General features: G+C 36.9%; 2 protein-coding genes across 3 annotated transcripts; one reads left to right on the plus strand and one right to left on the minus strand.

The window, feature by feature from the left end:
* Positions 1–1,714: 1,714 nt before the first annotated feature.
* On the minus strand, positions 1,715–4,733 carry LOC106656421 (ubiquitin carboxyl-terminal hydrolase 30 homolog). Of its 2 annotated transcripts, none has more exons than XM_014377376.2 (6): positions 4,142–4,733; positions 3,890–4,048; positions 3,642–3,805; positions 3,093–3,521; positions 2,688–3,026; positions 1,715–2,618 (listed from the first exon to the last, which is right to left on the minus strand). In XM_014377376.2, exons 1-6 carry the CDS (start codon positions 4,239–4,241, stop codon positions 2,367–2,369), a joined length of 1,443 nt encoding a protein of 480 aa, XP_014232862.1. In that variant the 5' UTR covers positions 4,242–4,733; the 3' UTR covers positions 1,715–2,366. The 2 variants fall into 2 exon arrangements, with proteins under 2 accessions (XP_014232862.1, XP_014232861.1); XM_014377375.2 differs by having other exon boundaries at positions 3,093–3,524.
* Positions 4,734–6,501: 1,768 nt separating this feature from the next.
* Positions 6,502–8,018, plus strand: LOC106656408 (uncharacterized protein C713.09-like). The gene is made up of 7 exons (XM_014377360.2): positions 6,502–6,521; positions 6,597–6,676; positions 6,756–6,825; positions 6,890–7,402; positions 7,483–7,554; positions 7,631–7,699; positions 7,792–8,018. The coding sequence occupies exons 3-7, from the start codon at positions 6,778–6,780 to the stop codon at positions 7,906–7,908; spliced, it is 819 nt and encodes a 272-aa protein (XP_014232846.2). The 5' UTR covers positions 6,502–6,521; positions 6,597–6,676; positions 6,756–6,777; the 3' UTR covers positions 7,909–8,018.
* Positions 8,019–20,409: the final 12,391 nt, after the last annotated feature.

Consider the following 20,409-nt stretch of genomic DNA (forward strand, 5'->3'; position numbering starts at 1 on the left):
TCGGTCGTTTGGTTTGTCGATTTTACGTACGTTTATAATAATAATGTATGCTTTATGAAGTAACGAGCATTTTATTATATATACGTACGTACGAATGTCGCCGTAATGATCTTAATGTGTGCCTCGACTGCAGCGTGTCTGTAATTTATGATTTTTCTTTGGCGCAATACGAAGCCCTTATATGCGCTCTTTCTCTTATCTTCTTTTTCTCTTCGTATATGCGTTATATCCGTGGATTTGCAGAGGGATTTTGCCTTGGGTTTGAACGAAGCATCGGAAGTGAAATTGAAAAATAATGAATAAATAGGAAGATTTCCTTAGGTTGTTTTTTATATGAAAAAAATAAATATAGAATGTTTATATTTATGATATAAATTATAAAAATAAATAGGTCGATAATCCGTGTAAATTAAACTTGAATATGGCTGATGCGGTGGTACTTTCAGTACAAAATAAAAATTAATAACAGCAAATAACAAAAATAAAGCTTAACGATTATAGTTGATTAATTATATGTACACACATTTTTCGCGTTGCTCAGTACAACTACAAATTTATTATCGTATTTTTTTGTTTGTTTGTATTGATGCAGCCTAAACATCGACTGTTTATCAAGCTGATTTTTAATAACAGCCTACAACATGTTAATAATTAGTTTACGAATAAATATATCATTAATAATAGTATCATTGCGTTAACAACGTCGATATAGATCACATTTCGACTTCGATAATCGATCGATTAGTTCATTTTCAACAGACAAACGCCACGATCTCTCATTCATATAGATCCTTTCTTTTTCCCCTCCATTATCATGACCAGTCGCGATACAATCGTTTCTATTCCTTTTTTTTTGTTATCATTTTTACTTTTTTTTGAATTACAATGCGTAGAAAAAAGTTTCAGTATATAAACGAAGATTTGGACGCGCGAGCCGTGTTGAGGATCGCGAAACTCTCGAGGATGCACGCTGTGTCCCTTTAAAAGTAGAAGTACAAAATTATCACTGTGTGTGTGTAGAGCATCGATCGATTTACAATGCACATGCAATTTATAAATTCGAGTCGATGACGTATCTCGTGGTACATCGTATGTATAGAGATCGGATCAAAAAAAAAGGGCTCAAAAAGAAAAAAGAGTCAGAGCCGCTTTCTTTGCTACTATCGGTGGCGGCGGCGGCGGCGGCAGTGTACCTTTTACAAGCCTATCTAGACGCAAAAAGCTCGTGTGCACCAAAACGAGTCTTTTGTTCGTAAGACTTTTTTCTTTGCGTTAAAAAGTGCATCTCTCACTCTGTATCTATCTCGCGCGGTGGATGCACAACTCGGTAAAGGAGAGTGCTGGCCTATTGCTTTTCAGTCTCGAGTCGTTCGTCTCTCGTGTGTGCGAGTATGTGTGTGTGTTGTATAATAATGACAATGCATCTTCTACGTGTTTACATGTATTCCGTACATGATATATATACTACGTGTGTATGCGCGCCACATTTCTTTGATGAAGAGAACTCATGTGCTTGCTTGCTTGCTTACTTGCAGCGGCACTATACACGACGACGCCGCGGTCGGTGTATGTACGCGATGAGATATCGATTTTATCCGACTTGCCCGCAGCTAACACTACGACTAGATGATTAGATGAATTCTGTTTTCGTCTTCGTTCATCACGATCAACACGAAACAAACGAAATCACACGGGTGGTCCGATTTTTTCAAAGAATTTTTCAACGAGTTAGAAGTCAAAAACGTGAAATTTTCGAAGTTATGCAGGCTAAAATGAATTTTGGGAATTTTCGTTTGCTCGAGTTGATATTGATATGTGTGTGTGTGCTTGTAGTTCGAGATGAAATTTGGCACGGAGCTTTTGTTATTGTAGTTTACTTCAGTCAAGAGTTTCTGATGCTACTATCTAAGAAATTTAATTACTTCGCATGGTAATAAATTTTAAAATGGAGTATTCTCAAAGTGCTTATATCTGGCACAGATCTATGTTTCAATGATTATTCAGTTTCGTTTTGTTCACCCTATTTTGTTCTATTTTCATCATGAGACCGGAGAATTTTAAAGTAACTGTGAAATGTTCATCTAGTTACTTGATTCGTACTACTTTTATGTTTTTATCGTCTCTTTCATTATTGTAAATTAATTCAAATCGATTCAATTGAATATAGACGTAGTAATGTACAAAAACTTACAAACAAACTTATGCGAACGTATAAAATAACTTATAAAAGACGTGACTGAAATTCGAAGATAAACCTAAATTAGTTAACACATGCTATCACTTTCAAGCTATAAAATTATCAGTCATAAATAATTTTACGCGCAAAATAAGGTTGATTTACTTTTTTTACCGTTTCATTAACGATTTCATCGAGTAACGGTTGCCCTTTCATAAAATAAAAGATAAGGACTAGCATTTAAAACGTCCTCTAACGTGGTCTTCTGAACAACATTATCTGAAGTGTAAAGCCATTGTCCTGGACGATTTCCCCGTCTGTAGCAAACAAAATGACCAGCATCTACGGGACCTCTATGTTCAATCACAGCATACAAATAGTATTTGTGTTTTGCTTTTAATTGAGACTGTTTGTTTAATATACTTGCAGCAGTAGGAGCACCCTAAATACCAAAAAAATTAATATAATTTTCTTCAATAGTATCTAATAAGATATTGAGAATAAAACAAACCTGAAAGCCTTTTCGTTTATTTTCATTATAGGTGTATGGATCTAACACAAGCAATTCATTGAATACCACTGGATCATCTCTTTTAATTGGTTGACCACATGGACTCCAAGTTGTTCTAGGTATGTGGAGACACAGAGACTTTGGTAACTTACCAATTGTTAATGTTTTAAAGGCTGCACAACGCTTGTTACAACCATCACATTGAACATCATTAATGACCTCTTTAGTAACAAGCCGAGAAAGTAAACTAACAAGAGTCAGTTTTTTCCACATTAACATATCAGTAACTGGTGGAAGTGGCAATGAAATACTTTCAAATTTATCAAAACGTACTGGACTCTGTAAATAAATAAACATTTTATATTTTTGAAAACTGTTTGATTAATTTGTAATGTGTTTGCTTACCCTCCATTGACACTCTGTACATATTAACTGGCTGGTTAATAGACCAGAGAATGGATGTACTTGATTTGGTAATGGAGCTGTGGTCTGCATTGGAAGAGTATTCATAGATGTCCATGGTTTTGGTGCAGCATCACCTTCACCATTTTTTTCCATGACTAGACTGGCAAGAATATCAGCGGATCTGGCTAGAATTACTCCAGGTTTCAAAGATAAAGTGGATCCTGATACATTTGTTGTTGACTGAGCATAAGAAGCAACATGGTTGCTGATATTTTTGTTGGTTTCAGGAGGAACGCTACATTTTGAATGAGCAGCTGCAATATCATTACAAGATACGCTTCTTATAGTATTATTAATTATTGGATCACCAGATCCTTTTATATCTGGTATAACCAAAGGAGCTGCTGGTAAAGCATCAGATAGGCATCCCTTCTACAAAAATGTTCAAAGTAATAAATACATTCTTGAGTTGTTCTTGAGTATGATAATGAGTTGTATACAAATAAAAAAAATTAATAAAATTGATCATTAATAATTGAACTTTATTACCTTGCAAGAAGTCTGCAGTTCAGTTTGCAATGCACTTAAAAATACATGAAATAGTTCATGAGCATCTTGATGTCCTGGTGCAAAATTCCAGAGGGGACCCAAAGATTTTATTACTTGAACTGGCTGAACAGCACCATATAAATCATCAGTAAAACCATTGATTTCTACATAAGAAAATTGAAACTCGATTAGCAATGCTGAAAAAAAATTTCAATTGGAAACCTAAAGTTTTAATGTTAAAAACATACGTTCAATGACTAAATTCAAATTCTTGGTAAAAGAGTCTGATTTGCTATCTTCTTGTCTTTTCCTAAGCCACTCTATGAAATTAGGACAAGCAGCGAAACTTTGTAGCAGAGAGTTTAAAAAACATGTATAACCCAAGTTTCTGATTCCTTCCACTTGACCTAAGAAGTAAAACATTTTCAATAGTTTTAGTCAATTCATACAGCATAATGCCATAGCAACCTAAAGACACACATAGAAAATGGTATACAAACCTTTTCGACGAGGCTTGGGTGAAGGACCCCAAAACACAAAAGCTCCAATAGCTACGGCAAATCCCACAGCGGAGATTACTGAAATCTTATCAAAATCCATTGTTGTTCAAATCAACTTGATCTGTTTTTTGAACAAATCCAACCGAATGAGTTCTATCCTTTTTTTTGTCAACAATTATTATGTTGTTGAATCCTCAGACATTGTACACTGCATAACAATGGCCATTATTGAAATGATTATTCTGTCAATGCACTCTTGTAAACACTTATTACGCAGTGTTTTGCAGCTTATTACAGCGGCCGGGGTGATGTGCAAAACACTGAATACTACACAGCACCTCACACACACACACACAAATACAAAGGGTGTTGTCGACCTCTTGCGTTTGTAAAGCGTATATATAAACGAAAATCGCTTCTACACAGATGATTGCAGCGTCAAAAAACTAACTGCACGTATCTAATGTGCGCAATTGCGTTGTTTCTATCACGAGTAATTAACGTTTATAAAACTTGACAATTTTGACAGTGACACGCAGACTTCGGCATAGGTTACGCGACGTGCATCGTTACGTATTATCGCGAAGTTGTATTCGTTCGGATTTTGGGTAAAGATAATGGCTATTAGTATATCTATATATGATAGGATAGCAGACTGCGCAGCGCAGCAATGCTCAACTTCCGTGTCTGCTCGTTGGACGTACGAAATTTCGACTTTTGAGAATCGAATTCGCGTGAAAATGAGATTCCAAAAGTATAAAGATTCAACGACAAAAAATCTAGTTTTTTTCGTTAAAAATACATAATGAATAAAATATGAATGATAAATTATAAATTTACCAAAATCATTCATATCAGTTTTTTTCATGCACTGGTAACACACAAAAATATCCAATGCAAAGTATCGGTTTGTAATGAATTTAATTTTCGAACTAAAATTTCGAAATTTTTAAAGGTTTATTGAAGTGAATGCATGATTGATATCTGCGAATCGATTCCTTAGTGCCAAAATTGTCACTAGCATCACTTCTAGGGTGAAGTGCAGAACATTTTGAAATGACAACGTTCCTCTGCGAACAACCGTCGCGCACTTCGAATGCATTTTCGAATTTTCTTGTCGAATCGTTGTCAGTTGTCGTAGCTCGCAGTGAAGAAGGGTCGGTTCCCGCGACTCGCTATCAATCTAGTTACGTAAAAGTTATCCGAGTAAAGGTAAAGGAAAAAAAAAGCATGGATCAATCGAATAAACGCAACGCCGTGCAGCTGAATTTTTCACCGGGACACAATCCTACGCCTCGCAACAAAGGTCAACAAACGATGGAGGGAAATACCCAGCAAGCTTCGTCATCGTCGTCCGTTCCTACACCGGCGGCTACCCAAGACATGAATCGATTTACCAATGCTGGTGCGAGTTCGTCGACGTCGTCGTCGTCGATCGACAGTAAGATGTGCAATGTCGCTAAACTGAGAGAGCAATTGGTGGAGGAAATAAAAGACATTGAATTATCCATGAAGGTATGATAATGACGGAGGACTGTAGCTTCGACGTTGTTGTTTATGCCACTTTTTTCCTGTAGGAAACTATCAGAACTTTGAAGTCTAAGGTCGAGGCATCAAAAAGCAAAGCTGCTCTTATTCAGGATAAGTTGAAGCAAGCAAATCAATTGCTTTGTCATCAGAGCGAACAAATTTACATGAAAGAACAGAAAAATAAAATTCTGGGAGAAAAGTATGCGTGGTATACTCTACACTTTACAATTATATTTTCCTTTTTTTTTTTTATTCTGAATCATGTTTCAGAGTTCGAGAGCTGTACGAATGCCAGAAAATAATTTTTGAAACAGTTGATGATATTTCTAATACTCTCAATAAACATGAGTTTCTTGCTGATAACTTAGCTAATCACTATGATTCTGCAATGATTGTGCAACAAAATGATTTAAGAATTCTACAAGAGAATCTTCAGCAAAATTCTCCAGACTCAAAGCGTAATAATTTAATTTTTAAAAGTTAAAAAAAAAAGATTTGAATGATTCACTAAATGCCTAAATTATGTTTTAGTTTCTGAACAATTAAAAAACCTAGAAATTCAAATTACTGAAAATGAAAAGCAAATTTTTCAAAATCAAAAAGAAATAAATCAACTGGAGTCTGATTTACAATTACAAAAAAAGCAATTAGAAGATAAACAGCAAAAGCTGCAAGATCTTGATAAAAAGTAAAATTACAAATTTATCCATTGAAGCATTACATTCACACATATTTATATTTGTTGTTTATTTAAAGAATTGCAGATTTTGAAGCCAAAAAAAAGAAATTAGAAGAAAAAGTGGATTTAGAAGTTAAAGAAAAGCAAAATCAAAATTTAAAGCTCAAGGAGGTATATGCGTATTTCTATATTTTATTCGTACCCAATTATTTTTAATTTCAACTAAGGATGATATTTGATTTGTAGGAACTTGATGCTCAAAAACAAAAACTAGTCAATCAAAGTACAATAATTAATGAATTGAATCGTAAAGTCACAACAATTAGGTAACTCCAACTTTCTTCATAAAAGTAATTTTATTTTTAATTTTATTTATGATACAATTTTGAAATATAAAATCAACAGTCAAGAAGAAGAAAAAGTTGAAATGGACTTGAAGCAAATCAGTAAAGAAATTGATAATCTGATTAAAGAGGTATTATTTTTTATTTTTCAATTGAAGTTAAAAATTTAACAAAATCTGATTTTTATATTTTTAGAATGAAACTTTGGATAATAACTGTTATCAAGAAGATCAAAATAATTCAATTAATCTAACAAAACTACAAGAAAATTTGAAAGATTCTAAAAATAAATTATCTTCTATGAAAAATAAAGAAAGTCAGGCTACTAATGTTTTACAAAAAAAGATTGCTGAACTTATGAATGCTATAAAGAAGAATGAAGGGATAGAGGAAAAATTAGAAAAAGTAGAAGCAGAAAAGCACGATGAGGAAGATAAAATAGAGAAGCTTTCTCAAAATTTTATGAATACCAAAAAAGAATTTGATGAAAAATTGAAAATTACTGAGACAAACATAAGTAATGTAAAAAATAAAATAAGTGATGTAGAGAAAATAATTAGTGCATCAGAAGACAAGTTCAAAATGTTAGAGAAAGAAATTGAGGAATTGAATGAAAAATTAAAAGCAAAAAAAGATGCTGAAGAACGTTTGGCTGCAACAGCTCAAGAGTTCAAGCAACAAGCGTTACCTAATATTTTTCCATCTAGGGTAAATGAATGCGTACTATGGATATTATGCATTATGATATAAGTCACTTTTATCATTAAATTATTCATTTCGTTTTTTAGACTGAAAATGAGCAAGATAAACAAAAAAGTAGAAAAAAATTATACACTCCAACGTTAGGAGACGACGATTTGGTACGTTATGACTGCAAATATTTTGTTGTACATGTATTTTTTTCGATCAACAATAACTTATGTTTTGATATTACAGGACATTGACTCATTACCAATAGAAGAACAGTTAACACAGTTGACGCAATCATCTACATCTTCATCTCCAGTAAGAATTTTCAATTTAATTAAAAATTGTGCCTTAGTTTATAACTCATATGCCAATTACTCAAATTAAATATAAAAATAATTGGTTTTTAGGACAAAAGCCGAAAATTCTTCAAAAGCAGTTCCTTGTCCCAATCGTCCCAAAAGTCTGTGACAAGTAAACCAGAAGCTACACCTAGAGGTAGGGGAAGAGGCAAAAAAAATAATTGAAGCTCCACCAATGTTCACACTAATTTGTAACTTCAGTATGCAGTATGCATACATTACGAGAGAAGCTTTTGTTCCAAACCGATTCGGTGAGATTTCAATATAAAAAAAAAGTGTAAAGAAAAAAAAAGGAACAGAGACTCGTCAAACATTCGATATTGGGTGAATCACCTATTAAACTTTTCTCGCATACGTAAGAGCTCCCCGCGCAGGTGAGAGCACGCGCGCGCGCGCGAGAGCACATCCGGTTGATTTTCCCCGATTTTTCTCTTTATCATTTCTCTTCTCTTTCTCTGGCGCGATGAATACGTACTTATGTACACACGCCGTATAAATGCTGCTATGTACGCACAACGCTCGCGGTGCAAGTATGCGCGCGTGTAACGAAACGAGAAAATAGCCTTTCGCGCGCGCGATAAAATGTGAAAGCGCGCGAGCGCTTGCCGACGCTTATAAAAGTTCTATATCTCGGTTTTATTTTATTTTTTTGTTTAAATGTCGAATCGAAAGAGAAAAAAGGAATGTCTAAGCGATTTTATTCTCTCAATACCACAATGTCAATACAATTTTTTTTTGTTGAAAAAAAAAGGGAAAAAGATTAATTCGATTAATAAAAGTATTCTACACCATTATAATACTGCTTTGGTATCAATGTGCACATAAAAAAAATACCTCGGTGAATACCTTGTTTTATATACTCACACAACTATGCGTGAGAAATTTTAGAAAATTTGCCCTTTTCTAGCTTACATTCTCGTTGAGAGAGATTACTTGCAACGATTCGCCTTCGCAAATAGAACTGCACCGCGTGATTCGTTTCGATCTTGATTCTGTGTTGCACGTGTGCTAATAGTAGCTACAGGGCCAGGATAATTGGCTCATCTCCGCGCCACATTAAAATACCTCTGCTCATTTTCTTTTTGTGAACATTCAAGCACCGGACGAAAAAAGCAGAGATATTTTCCCTTTTTTATAATCGATATACGTACACCGAATGGCACGTGTTTATATACACCAAGTGCGGCCCATGCCAGTAAAGAGAGAAAGAAAGAAGAAGAAGAAAAAAATATGATGACGAAGTCAAAGATCACGTTCCGAATTAATCGTATGAATCACGGCGAGCCGTGTATATATACGATATAGTTTTGCGAAATTATATCCGTGTAAACACGCACATTACAATGATTCATTGCCCGTGTGCCGCTCTATATCCCCGAGGTTTGTGTATAAGTAATCTACATCGTTTCTTTTTATCATCAACATTCTATGTTGACGCTAGCCCACCTCCGCGTAGGATTATCGCAGGCCATGATAATAATAAAAATTTTATCACCTAATCATTGTGTTTTCGGAGTGTGGCTATATGGCGAAATCCAGAAAATTCAAATTTGTTTGAAATTTTGTTTTTTTTTAACATGGAAATGTTTACTCAATGTATTTTTGGGGTAATTACTTAAAAAATACGTATATAACATATTCTAAGTCTTGTAATAAGGCTATCTAAAGAGAAGTTTTTTTATAGAATGACGTAAAAGATACCTTAAACCAGTGATAACACGCGGTTTTTACGTTTAAAAAAAATCATATTTCTGAAGTGTGCCTTCAAATAAGGAGTTACCTTACATATCAGACGTCTGATATTTTATTTTGCGAAAAAAACATTATATAAAAGTTAATATCTCATCAAGTTTCGTACATTGTTTGATATTTGACAGAGGAATTTTTTGAAAGCTTGTTCAAAATTCAACATTTCCTTAGCCGTTTTCTGAAATATTCATAAAACGATAATGAAAAGCACTATTACGGGGCTGTCTTCGCCCGAAGTTAAGTTTTAAATTTTTTTCATGCTATTCTTGTTCATAAAACTGAATGCATTTTTTTTTTAATAGTTATGTCAAACTTAGAAGTCTCCCAGGATCTCGTCATATATAAATCAGCGCGTAATGCGAATTATTAAAAACGAGGCTGACATCATATTATATTAGACGCACTTATTACACACGCACGCACACGCACACAGGAAGGAAAGAAGAAGTAGCAGCAAAAAAAAAAATAAAACGGGCAGCGATCATCAGGTCCCCCACTTCCGATATTTTATATACATATATACGCGCGCTATATACCGGGCCGAGAGTGCCGCCGACTGGCATTCGATATTATATATATTTGCCACTCCGCTCTTCTTGTGTGTGTATGTGCGCGCGTCGCGGCCTGTTATAATCGCGAGATCGTCGTCTCGTATCCGCCGCGCGCGAGTTCGCGTCTTCATTGAGTCGCGAGCCGATCGTCACTCGTGTCTCGCGCGCGCCTCATCGCGTGTGCCGCTGTCGCGATTACATTGTATAAAAGTGTATCGATCGATTTATATAAATCGCTATTATCGGAGGAAGCTGTGCGAGTTTGTGCTTGTGTAATTTTAATGTATCGCAATACAGTGCAATTATACAAAGGCGCGCGCGCGCCGAACGTTCGCAACGCGTATATGATATACGTTAAACGCCCACGCGCGACTGATAAGAGGCCGACGCGTACGTGATTTATTAGAAAAAAAAATTTTTTTTTTTCTTTTCATTTTTACGCGTTGAGTCGTCGAGTAATGAACTTGACAGTGAGACCACCACCGCCGCTATATAATTCCATACGTTTTGTCTATTAAAGTGCCAAGTTATAACATACGTCGTGTGCGTGCGTGAGGTATATATATATGAACACAGTGCGCGTCGAGATCACGTTGTTGTTTCTGTTTTTACATTACAGTACGGTATTTTGAGTGTTTACTGTACGATAAGTATACGAGGATAAGCTGCCTCCTCCTCTTCTCATTTTTTATTTCTCCCCTCGATTCAGTGATTTTCGCCTATATTATACTTTGTGCTGCATATCGTGTATCGGTCAACAACTATTTTTTCGGAGCAACGTGTTGACAACTCGACGTCGTCGTCGTCGTCTCGCGATGTGTTGCGCAATGCCGTGCTGGTATCACACGTTGCACAGCACATTATACATATAATATGCGCGCGGATATCAACGTTGGTCGCGCGTAAATCGGCAGCTTATATACCCGAAAAAAAAGAAGAAGAAGAAAAAGAAGAAGAATCGAGTGCGATAGAAAAAAACAGCAACAAAGTATAATACAAAGAATCATCGTACAAAGTATGTAAAGTTGGTGTCGAGGAAGACAAGAAAACAACAACCAGAGAGAGAGAACGTGTGATAACGCACGAAGAAGAAAAAAGCCAGTTGTTCAGTGCCTCCGAGAGAGATTGAAGAAGTTTCGTCGATAATCGTCGCATGGGTATTACAATAAATATGAAACGATGTGTAGACGGTTTTTTTTTCGCCCGAGTGTCCGTATATTTGTGCACACACCGCATTGTCGATTATGCAAGATATGCAATTTTTCCACTCTTCTTCGTAATAATAGTCGTTGCGGGGCTACATACGTAAAAGTGAAGCAGCCAAGTGCCGTATTACAGGCGACTGTGCGATTATAATATAATTGTTTAATAAATAATTGTCGTACTTACATTGTATACGCGCTATACGATAAAGTCGCGAGTCGAGAAGCAGAAAAAAAAATTAATAATTCGGAGAGACGATCCGTATGCATGAATGACGAACAGCGGCGGCGGCACGTTGGGGTAAAAAAATGCGTCAAGTCGCCCTCGAGTTGCATCATCTTTTTCATTTCGCGCGTCGAGTAGTACGTATAATGAACAATTCGAAATTCGAGCGAATCTCAATAAATCCTATCCACACAAAGCTCTCTCGATCCGAGAAAATTTCACACTCGACAAGATGAATGTCATTTCTTTTCCTTCCTTTTTTTTTTCACATTCAATTTCTTTCTCTTTTTCTCTTTCTCTCTCTCTCTTTCAACTTTTGCAAGAGACGACGACGACGACGCGTCATTCCATTCCCGAGCATTTCGATGACATCATGTGTTCGAATGCGCGTGCAGACACACACATACATACACGTATAGAAACGGGTGTGTGTGTACAATCACATGCTTGCACACATGCGCGCGCGCGAGACCGGAGCACGAGGCCGCCGTCCCGGCCCGAGCACGGGGATTTCCAGAAAGTTTGTCGCACACGCGCTTCGTACGTATATACGTACTGCTACGATCATCGCTTCGCCGCGCTGCGTCCAATGCCCCCTATAACGTTTTTGCTGCTCTCTCTCTCTCTCACGCAGTTCCGATCGCGAAATTTATCCCGGACGTTGTTAAGTATACATTAACACCCGAAAAAAAAATATATACATGTATATCTCGTTCGCTCGTTCGGCCAGAGGTTATTATTGAACCGCGTATAATTTGGATATACTCGAGATTTCCTGCAGCAGCCGCACCGCGACACACGGCGTGAAATAATAAAAAAAAAAAAAAAACGCAGTTGCAAAAATCATCGTTAGTTGCACGAGCGTCGATGTATTAACGAGCGCGCGTAAAAAAAAAAACAATAATAAAAAGGAGAGGACGAAGATGCAGCAAAAAATACCCCGCGAGTGCGTCAGTGCGTACGGACGAGTGTGTACGAACGAGTGTGTGCGCGCGGGTGTGTAAGGACGAGTGTGTGCGCGCGAGTTTGTACGCGCGGGTGTGTACGGGCGAGTTTGTGCGCGCGGGTGTGTACGGGCGAGTTTGTGCGCGCGGGTGTGTACGCGGAAAAAAATCTTTGCGGAAAAAAGAGAGGCGCAAGGTTGAATGGACTTGCGCTGTACGCGTACTGGATCTTTGCTCGCGCGCGTGCCAACTTTTCTCTCTCTCTCTCTCTCTCTACATACACTTATATCATATAGGCATTATAATGGGGAGAACGTCTTGACAGTGACCCACTTTTAGCCCGTTTTCTCGCGCATATATAGCAGCAGCAGCAGCATCAGCCAGGCATGTGTCGACTCGCATTCCGTTCCGACTAAATAACAACGTTATAATGTATATAAATACTTTCCATGCATATATGCGGGCATACGTGTACGCGATCACGCTCCAGTCATACATGTGTAAAAATATATATAGGTGTGTGTATTTGCCGGGCACCTTTATGAATTAGTGCTACTGCTGCTGCTGCTGCGTGTGTAGTGCGCTGCAAGTTCAATATAATAATAAGTGAGTCTATATACCCAAGCGGCTGCGTTGAGCGAAGATCTGGCAGAAAAGCAGTTTCGCGAGTGTAGCCGCTGGGAGTGCAGCGCGTGACAGCCGGCACATGGTCTGCTGCTTCTCTCTCTCTTTCTCTCTCTATATCTCTCTCTCTTTCTTATAGAGTAAACATATGTATACTACCTCAGTTTCGTCTATCTCTCGCCTTTTTTTTTCGTATCCTAATTTAACTGTTTTTTTTTCACTTAAAAAGTTCAGGAATGAAAGAAACTTTTGAAATTTGTTGTTACAACAAGATTCGTTAGAACAAGACATAAAAGAAGATGGAAGCATTTTAAAATTTCAATGAAAATGTTTGTTGGGATGATTTTGTTGCGAAGTGTATATTGTTGTAAGACGAGCGAGTTTGATTTTGTTAATTCGTCGATTTTGCGCTCAGTCACAGTCTTCGATAATGAATTCGATATTCGGTGTATTAAAGGCTGGAGGGAAAGTAATGACGTAGGTTCAGGAAAGGAAAAAAATAATGATCAATTCAGAATTGGTTAAAATTATAATTTTTTATTGTTAAACAAAATTAATATATACAATTATATATACAATTACAATTATATATACATATACAATTATATATACAATTAATTTATACAATATACAATACAATTTTTCATGAAAACTCATAGACTAGTCAATATATGATCAATATAACATTTGAAGTTTCAACTATACGAAAAAAGCGTACAAAAAACGTTTTTGTTGGAATTACAAAAAAACAAGAAGAAGAAAAAACAAACGGAAAAGAATTATTATTTTTTCAATGGTAATTGCACACGTTCCAGTTGACGATGCATGCAGTTAAAATGGATACGATTTTGAAATAATGCTTTGTTAACGTCATACAAGCAAACACACACACACACTTATGTATCGACGTTTGTCAGCATTTGAGATATAATTGAGAAGTTTGTCATTTATCAAATTATTGTACGAAAGTTGTAGCAAAAAATCGTTTTTAAGCCTCACGCAAAGCTTATTTCTCATTGAGAAGTGACCAAATGTAGCTTGCAAAACTAAAGGACAATTCATTCACGCACACATTTAGAGCCAATGTCCCGTTTATAGGGAATAGCCCGTACAAGCAGGGCGTCACTCATTTATAGAGATACAGAGCCCATCATTCGAGGTGAAAACCGTTTATAGATTTTACCTTTCATTCATACATGTCTTTTAGTCGTTGCATAGCCACAATGGATAGTACCTCGTAAGCTTGAAAATACATTTTTCAATACCAATCGTAAATAATTTGATCAACACACTTCTCAACTGTATCAAATATTCTACAAAATGCCGTATGTAAATGTGTAGTATGTAGCTAATTAAACGTTCAGTTTGTGTCGTATCATTTATTTTGCTATCTATATTGGACATTTTTAATTTCAATTTTTGTGCGTTTTCTTCCATTTGTTTTTTTTCTTTTTGTTTTAATCGTATGTTTGAAGTACTTTTCTAGTATATTTGTCAACTAATATTTTTTATAGTACTTTGAATCACCGTCTTCTTGGATGTGTAAATTTGCACTTCGTCTTCGTGCATGATGTACCAAATTTACAATTTGGATGCTTGTAAGAACACTTGTCTTCAAATTTGCAATTAGGGAAAGACTTGCACAGTACCGATGGATGAACAAATAAACATTTCGAGCCCGATCTGCAATTTGGCCAGAATCTGCATCGTTTACTGGTTTTCGCTGTAGATACAGCTTTCATATTTGAGCCTGTGGAAGATCGTTTACCAAGTCGCAATTTCACAGGCATACGATTAGCAGGTTCGAGTGCAGGAGAAGTACGCGGGCCGCGACTGGAAATTTTCCGGTCTTTCGCTTGAGAGTTACTGAACGTAATAATATTAACATTTTTAATTTTTCTTTTGTAAGATTTCTTGAGGCTAGACTGATGATATTTGTTAGAATCTTGTGATTCAATGAATGGTTCATCTTCTAAAAGATTATCGTCACAAAAATCATTGTTTAAATCATTCAGTGTAACAACAAACTTTTGTTCGTTGTTAGTTCTTTTGAATAAAGATTTAATAAAACTCAAGCTTTCATTAGGACTATTTAGAGATTCATTTAGAGATTCATTTCTTATAGCGGATTTGAATATTTTCTTATTTTCGACTTTCACATTAGTTATTGATTTTTTTATGTTTCCATTAAATAAAATAATTTTTTCTCCACAGTTTTTATAATTAGTTATTTTGGATTTTTCTAAGGTTTTTTTTTCCTCAAGACAAAGATCTGTTTGTTCTTGTAATACTACTGGTTTATTAGCTTCAGTTACAGCTCTAACAAGCAAGGGTTGAGTAGCCGTTTTTTGAGATGGTTGCAATGATTTTAAGGTATCAGAAATTACTGTGTCTTTACATGGAACTTCATTTTGTTCCTCGTCTTCTATTTTCAAAATAGATTCATCTTTGTCCGATATAATGTGCATTTCACTTAAACTTGATTTTTCTAAGGTTTTTTTTTCCTCAAGACAAAGATCTGTTTGTTCTTGTAATACTACTGGTTTATTAGCTTCAGTTACAGCTCTAACAAGCAAGGGTTGAGTAGCCGTTTTTTGAGATGGTTGCAATGATTTTAAGGGATCAGAAATTACTGTGTCTTTACATGGAACTTCATTTTGTTCCTCGTCTTTTATTTTCAAAATAGATTCATCTTTGTCCGATATAATGTGCATTTCTCTTAAACTTGATATTATATTTGCAATGACTGTACTATCAATTGTTATTGTTCTTACTGGTTCATGACTATAATTTTTAGAACGTTTCAAAAGAGGGCCTACTTCATCAATTTCCCCATCGCCAAATAATTCAGAACTTCTCGTTCTTTTTCTCCAGACACTATTCTTTTTTTCAATTGCTAAATTAGTACTGACATAATCATCAACGGTAGCCGGAGTACCTGATTTTTCTGCCGATTTATTTATAAAAATAGCTTTTGTTCCTGCTAAACTCATCGCTAAATTCTGATTCATGTTAAGGCCGAAAAAATCAATGATCACAAACAAACTTTATTGATATTACTTGTCGAGAGCTCACGTGCTAACGCGCACTTAAAGAACTTCTTTATTTTTCGAAGTGATTAATTAACAGTGGAATTAGTATATTCAAATTAGTCAATTCAAATTAGTCAATTCAAATTAGACAATTCAAATTAGACACTTCAAAATTAGACACTTCAAAATTAGACACTTCAAAATTAGACAATTCGAAATTAGATAATTCGAGATTAGACAATTCGAAATTAGTAAATTCAAGAGACAGAGGCGCACTCAGACACGAGAAGCTTTCTCTTTCGCTGGAAGGAGCCTATATTTAAAGACTTTTCCGTCAAACTCATTTAAGGGCACGCATAAAGCACTCAAAAGCCACCTGGCGGTAAAAATTCCAAGTAGACAAAGAAGAGAGGTGCTGCTTCATAACTCGCCAGTAGTGACAGCTGTAAAAAGGCAGCGATCGAGCGTTGCGGGAGCGTAGAGGGGGTACACTCTAGTGGCCTGAGCAGCAGCAGCAGACGCAGCGGCAGCGGCAGCGGTCAAAATTCTTAGTAGACGAAGAAAAGCGGCTCTGCTGCATAACTCGCCAGCAGTGACAGCGGTAAAAAGGCAGCGATCGAGCGTTGCGGGAGTGTAAGGGGGGTACACTCGCCAGCAGCCTAAACAGCAGCAGTAGCGGCAGTTTTGGTCGTTAGTGGGTAAACTTTTTTCCCGAACGGCCTATTTTACCGTTGTGCTAGTGTAAAATTCACAAGTGCGCGTTGTATTGTGCGAGTGTAAAAATTAAAAGTGCGCGTTGTGTTGTGCAATGGCAAAGTTCTCGGGCACAACAAAATTACTCATAGATGGGTACGTGTACCTCCGGTCCCGGCAGGCAAAAGGAAGGACCTTCTGGTAAAGCGGTGAAAAATGCACCCGAGGCAAAGTGGGTGCAGCATCAACAACGGTTGCGAAGCGTCACAAATGAATACCCGAGATACAAGCGGGAGAAGAACATCATATAATACCTCTCAGATATAAGCAGCAACATAAAACTATCATAACACCACTATCCCTGCCTCAATAAAACTTTAAAAAAAAAATGCCTCCAAATTGTATTATTCGGGGAAAAAAAGTATTCGGGAAAAAAGGTATTCGGGAAAAAAATTTCATTGATTCAATGAAACGTTTTATTAAAGACATTCTATAAAATAATTTCATTGATATAATCTTTGTTTATTTCATCCAACAAAATATTTAAATGTTTTCACGAAGCGTTGATAAAAACAATTAAATATTTTGTTGGATGAAATAAACAAAGATTATATCAATGAAATTATTTTATAGAATGTCTTTAATAAAACGTTTCATTGAATCAATGAAAATTTTTTCTCAGTGTATATCGTAGACGACGAAAAGAAAAATAAAAAATAAAAAAACTGTTAGAGTATGCCATTACTATATATCATTTTCCAGCCACGACCATCGCGCGCGGCATTTCTAAATTTAGAATTTAAACAGTCAAACGGGGAGATATATATTGTTCATTTAAGTCTACGAAAAAAAGTAATACATGTATATATATATTCTGTCTCGGCTAGCGATATATGTCGTTATTCTCCCTCTCTGTCTCTCTTTTTTTCATTATACAAAGTCTCTTTATCACCACGAAGGTATATATATTATAAGCGAATTATAACGCGACACGTGCCCGATCGAATTTTGTCAGACTACGCAAACTTTCTTTATCATCGATTCGTATTTCTCGCTCGTTATGTGTGTAGCATGTATCAAGTACATTTTATATTGCAAAAAAAAATATGCGTTTGTGTTTATCGTTGCAGGTAAATAAAACCAACTCTGAATTCTTATTGGCCAAACGATATTTACATAACGTAGATTATTTGGATGAAAAAAGAAGAAAAAAAAACGAACCGAGTTGCGCGACGACGATGATGATGACTCGCGCGCGCGACTGCTGCAAGATGTGCGCGACGATTGTGCAATGTGCGGGGGGTATTAATAAAACGTCTGTGCATGTATATCGCTTCATATGTATCCGATAAAAATTACAAAATCACGCTTTGTCAGTGTGAAATATTGTATTTGTTATCGTTAGTCGTTCTGTAAATTTCTCTCACGGGTGATGATTGAATATTTTTGCCAATTACTCCAAAATGCATTCTCGGTTTTCGTGGAAGGAATTTGCACAGGGAATAATATTTCGTGCGTCAATCATTACGTTACGTGTGCGTTTGACTCTACTTTACACCAACACACGGATGTCACGCGCACGGCTCCAAAAAATAAATTGGGTTTTCCCCGCGTACGCACGAGCTATTATAATACATTCGCGCAGCAACCCAGGAGAGGGAGAGCGAGAGAGAGAGAGCGTGGAAAAGCGAAAAAAAATTTCGCTCGGTGTTAGCATACGATATTAACGATGTACATAAGCTCGTAGTTGTGTTGTACCGTGCACACATAAACCGCATTGAAAATCTCGATTATATTAATCGAACGACTCCGCGCGGGTTTAGTGCATCATATTATTATAGTTGTTATATGCTCTCGGGCAGATGATTCAGCTGATTTCGTTAATTCGATACGAGGAGGGTTTTTAACGCGCTCGACTAGATCTGCACGTGAGCTATTTTAAATCTTTCTCGTTTGTATTGTGTGTGAGAGTGTAGGTGTGTTTGTGTGTGTGTACATAATACTATTTGCACCAGTCGTTAAACTGTGTTAGACAAGTATATCGCTATTTTATTGTTAAAGGTGTTCGCTCGTCCAGCGATTCAGTCGTTCGCCGCTCGAGTCGATGATCGATCCCCCCGTCGAGATTCAAACGGCTCCTTGATTTTTTTTCCTTCGCGCGAGAATCAACGAGCCTGTAAATATAAGCTATATACAGTAACAATCATCGCACGCGATGCAGTTTCGCGATAAGTCATTCACAAACTGCCGAATAACGACGGACGATCGACGAACGTGCGCGCGCGCATATCTACCTGTGTGCAGATTTTTTTTTGTTGTAATTACGTATCACTGTCGTCGGTACGTCGGAGCTCAGCTGTGTATACACCTCGCTTAGTCTCTGCCTCTCTATATATCTGCTCTTCGCGACAGTCGAAAAATGTATCGTCATACATCATCGCCGTACATCGATTATTATTCTCACCCACAACAGCTATTATAAAAGCATTATGGGGCTATGATGGAATACAAGCGATATAAAAGTATCCGTATTTTTTTTTTTTTCATTAAATTTTCCTTTCGAGAAATCATCATCACGCCCGCATGTATATCGTATAAAATACAGCGCGCTACTTTTCAGTTATTGTAACATAATGTCCGGAATCAATCACACCTCTCGCCGATTCACGCACGTTGATCGTTTCTATACAAGCAAACAATAACGTCATTAATTAGAGACGATCGTTTTCATAATCCCGTGTGTGTACGTGCGAGTCGATAATAGAAAAGCTGCGGCGCTTTCTACATCGATAAACGAGAGATTTTGACTGATTGTCCTCGCGGATGGGCTTCAATAGTATAGTTAATCTGAGAGAAAGAGACTTTGAACTGCACAGCGAGAGATAGATATACTCGCTAGGTAATACGTGTATATACAAAGTCTCTCTCTTTCTCTAGCATGCGCGGCTGAATATTGCCTCGCGGTGGCGCGCACGTCGTCGTCTACGTCTACGTCGTCGTAGTGGTAGATAGTCGCGCGCGATGTCGAAAATGACTCTACGCCGGCGGGATGCAGAAAAAAAAAGAAAGGTAACAGGAGAGCAGGAGACGCGAGGAGCTAGCTCGAGTCGTGCTCTTATAGGCGCTAGAGCAGCTCGCGCGCGAGACTCCGAAAGCCGCGAGAGATGCTTGTGTAGTAGTATACCTGTACTTGTCTCTCACTCTCTCTCTCTCCTCTCTCTCTCACGGTGTGCGACTGTGCGCGCGATATATGTGTGTCTGTATAGCAGCGGTATACATAGAAAGAGAGAGAGAGACGTAGACGAATTACGTCGACCACGTGTGTATGTACAGGTAAGTGAATGTCTCGTATAGTAAATGTATAATATAGATGCTGCTGCAGCTGTACAAGACCCGAGGATAAAACGAGGCGAGCTTGTGCGTACGGACGAAGTTTTCATCGGCCTGTGAATGATATTTTGTCGTCGAATAAAAAAAAAAATAAAATAAATAAATATCGATTGATAATCGGTCGGTGGGACTTTCGTCCGTTTGTAAAACTCGCCCTTCTACGCAAAGCAATCTACTGCAACGATATGTATGATCGTTCGATCAAACGATCAAATAGACGGGTTTGTATCAGCGAAGAGACAAAAAAAATGATTA

The sequence above is a fragment of the Trichogramma pretiosum genome, unplaced genomic scaffold, assembly GCF_000599845.2.
Source record: "Trichogramma pretiosum strain Unisexual culture from Peru unplaced genomic scaffold, Tpre_2.0 scaffold10, whole genome shotgun sequence".
Taxonomy (NCBI): domain Eukaryota; kingdom Metazoa; phylum Arthropoda; class Insecta; order Hymenoptera; family Trichogrammatidae; genus Trichogramma; species Trichogramma pretiosum.

Bases quoted from the DNA above. Each gene is read 5' to 3' on its own strand.
- LOC106656421 (XM_014377375.2), bottom strand. From the start codon at position 4,241: ATGGATTTTGATAAGATTTCAGTAATCTCCGCTGTGGGATTTGCCGTA. The intron at 3,525-3,641 runs GTAATAAAGTTC...ACATTTTTGTAG, and splicing joins AACTGCAGACTTCTTGCAAG to AAGGGATGCCTATCTGATGC. The intron at 2,619-2,687 runs GTTTGTTTTATT...TTTGGTATTTAG, and splicing joins ATAAACGAAAAGGCTTTCAG to GGTGCTCCTACTGCTGCAAG.
- LOC106656408 (XM_014377360.2), top strand. From the start codon at position 6,778: ATGGACTTGAAGCAAATCAGTAAAGAAATTGATAATCTGATTAAAGAG. The intron at 7,403-7,482 runs GTAAATGAATGC...TTCGTTTTTTAG, and splicing joins CTAATATTTTTCCATCTAGG to ACTGAAAATGAGCAAGATAA. The intron at 7,700-7,791 runs GTAAGAATTTTC...ATTGGTTTTTAG, and splicing joins CATCTACATCTTCATCTCCA to GACAAAAGCCGAAAATTCTT.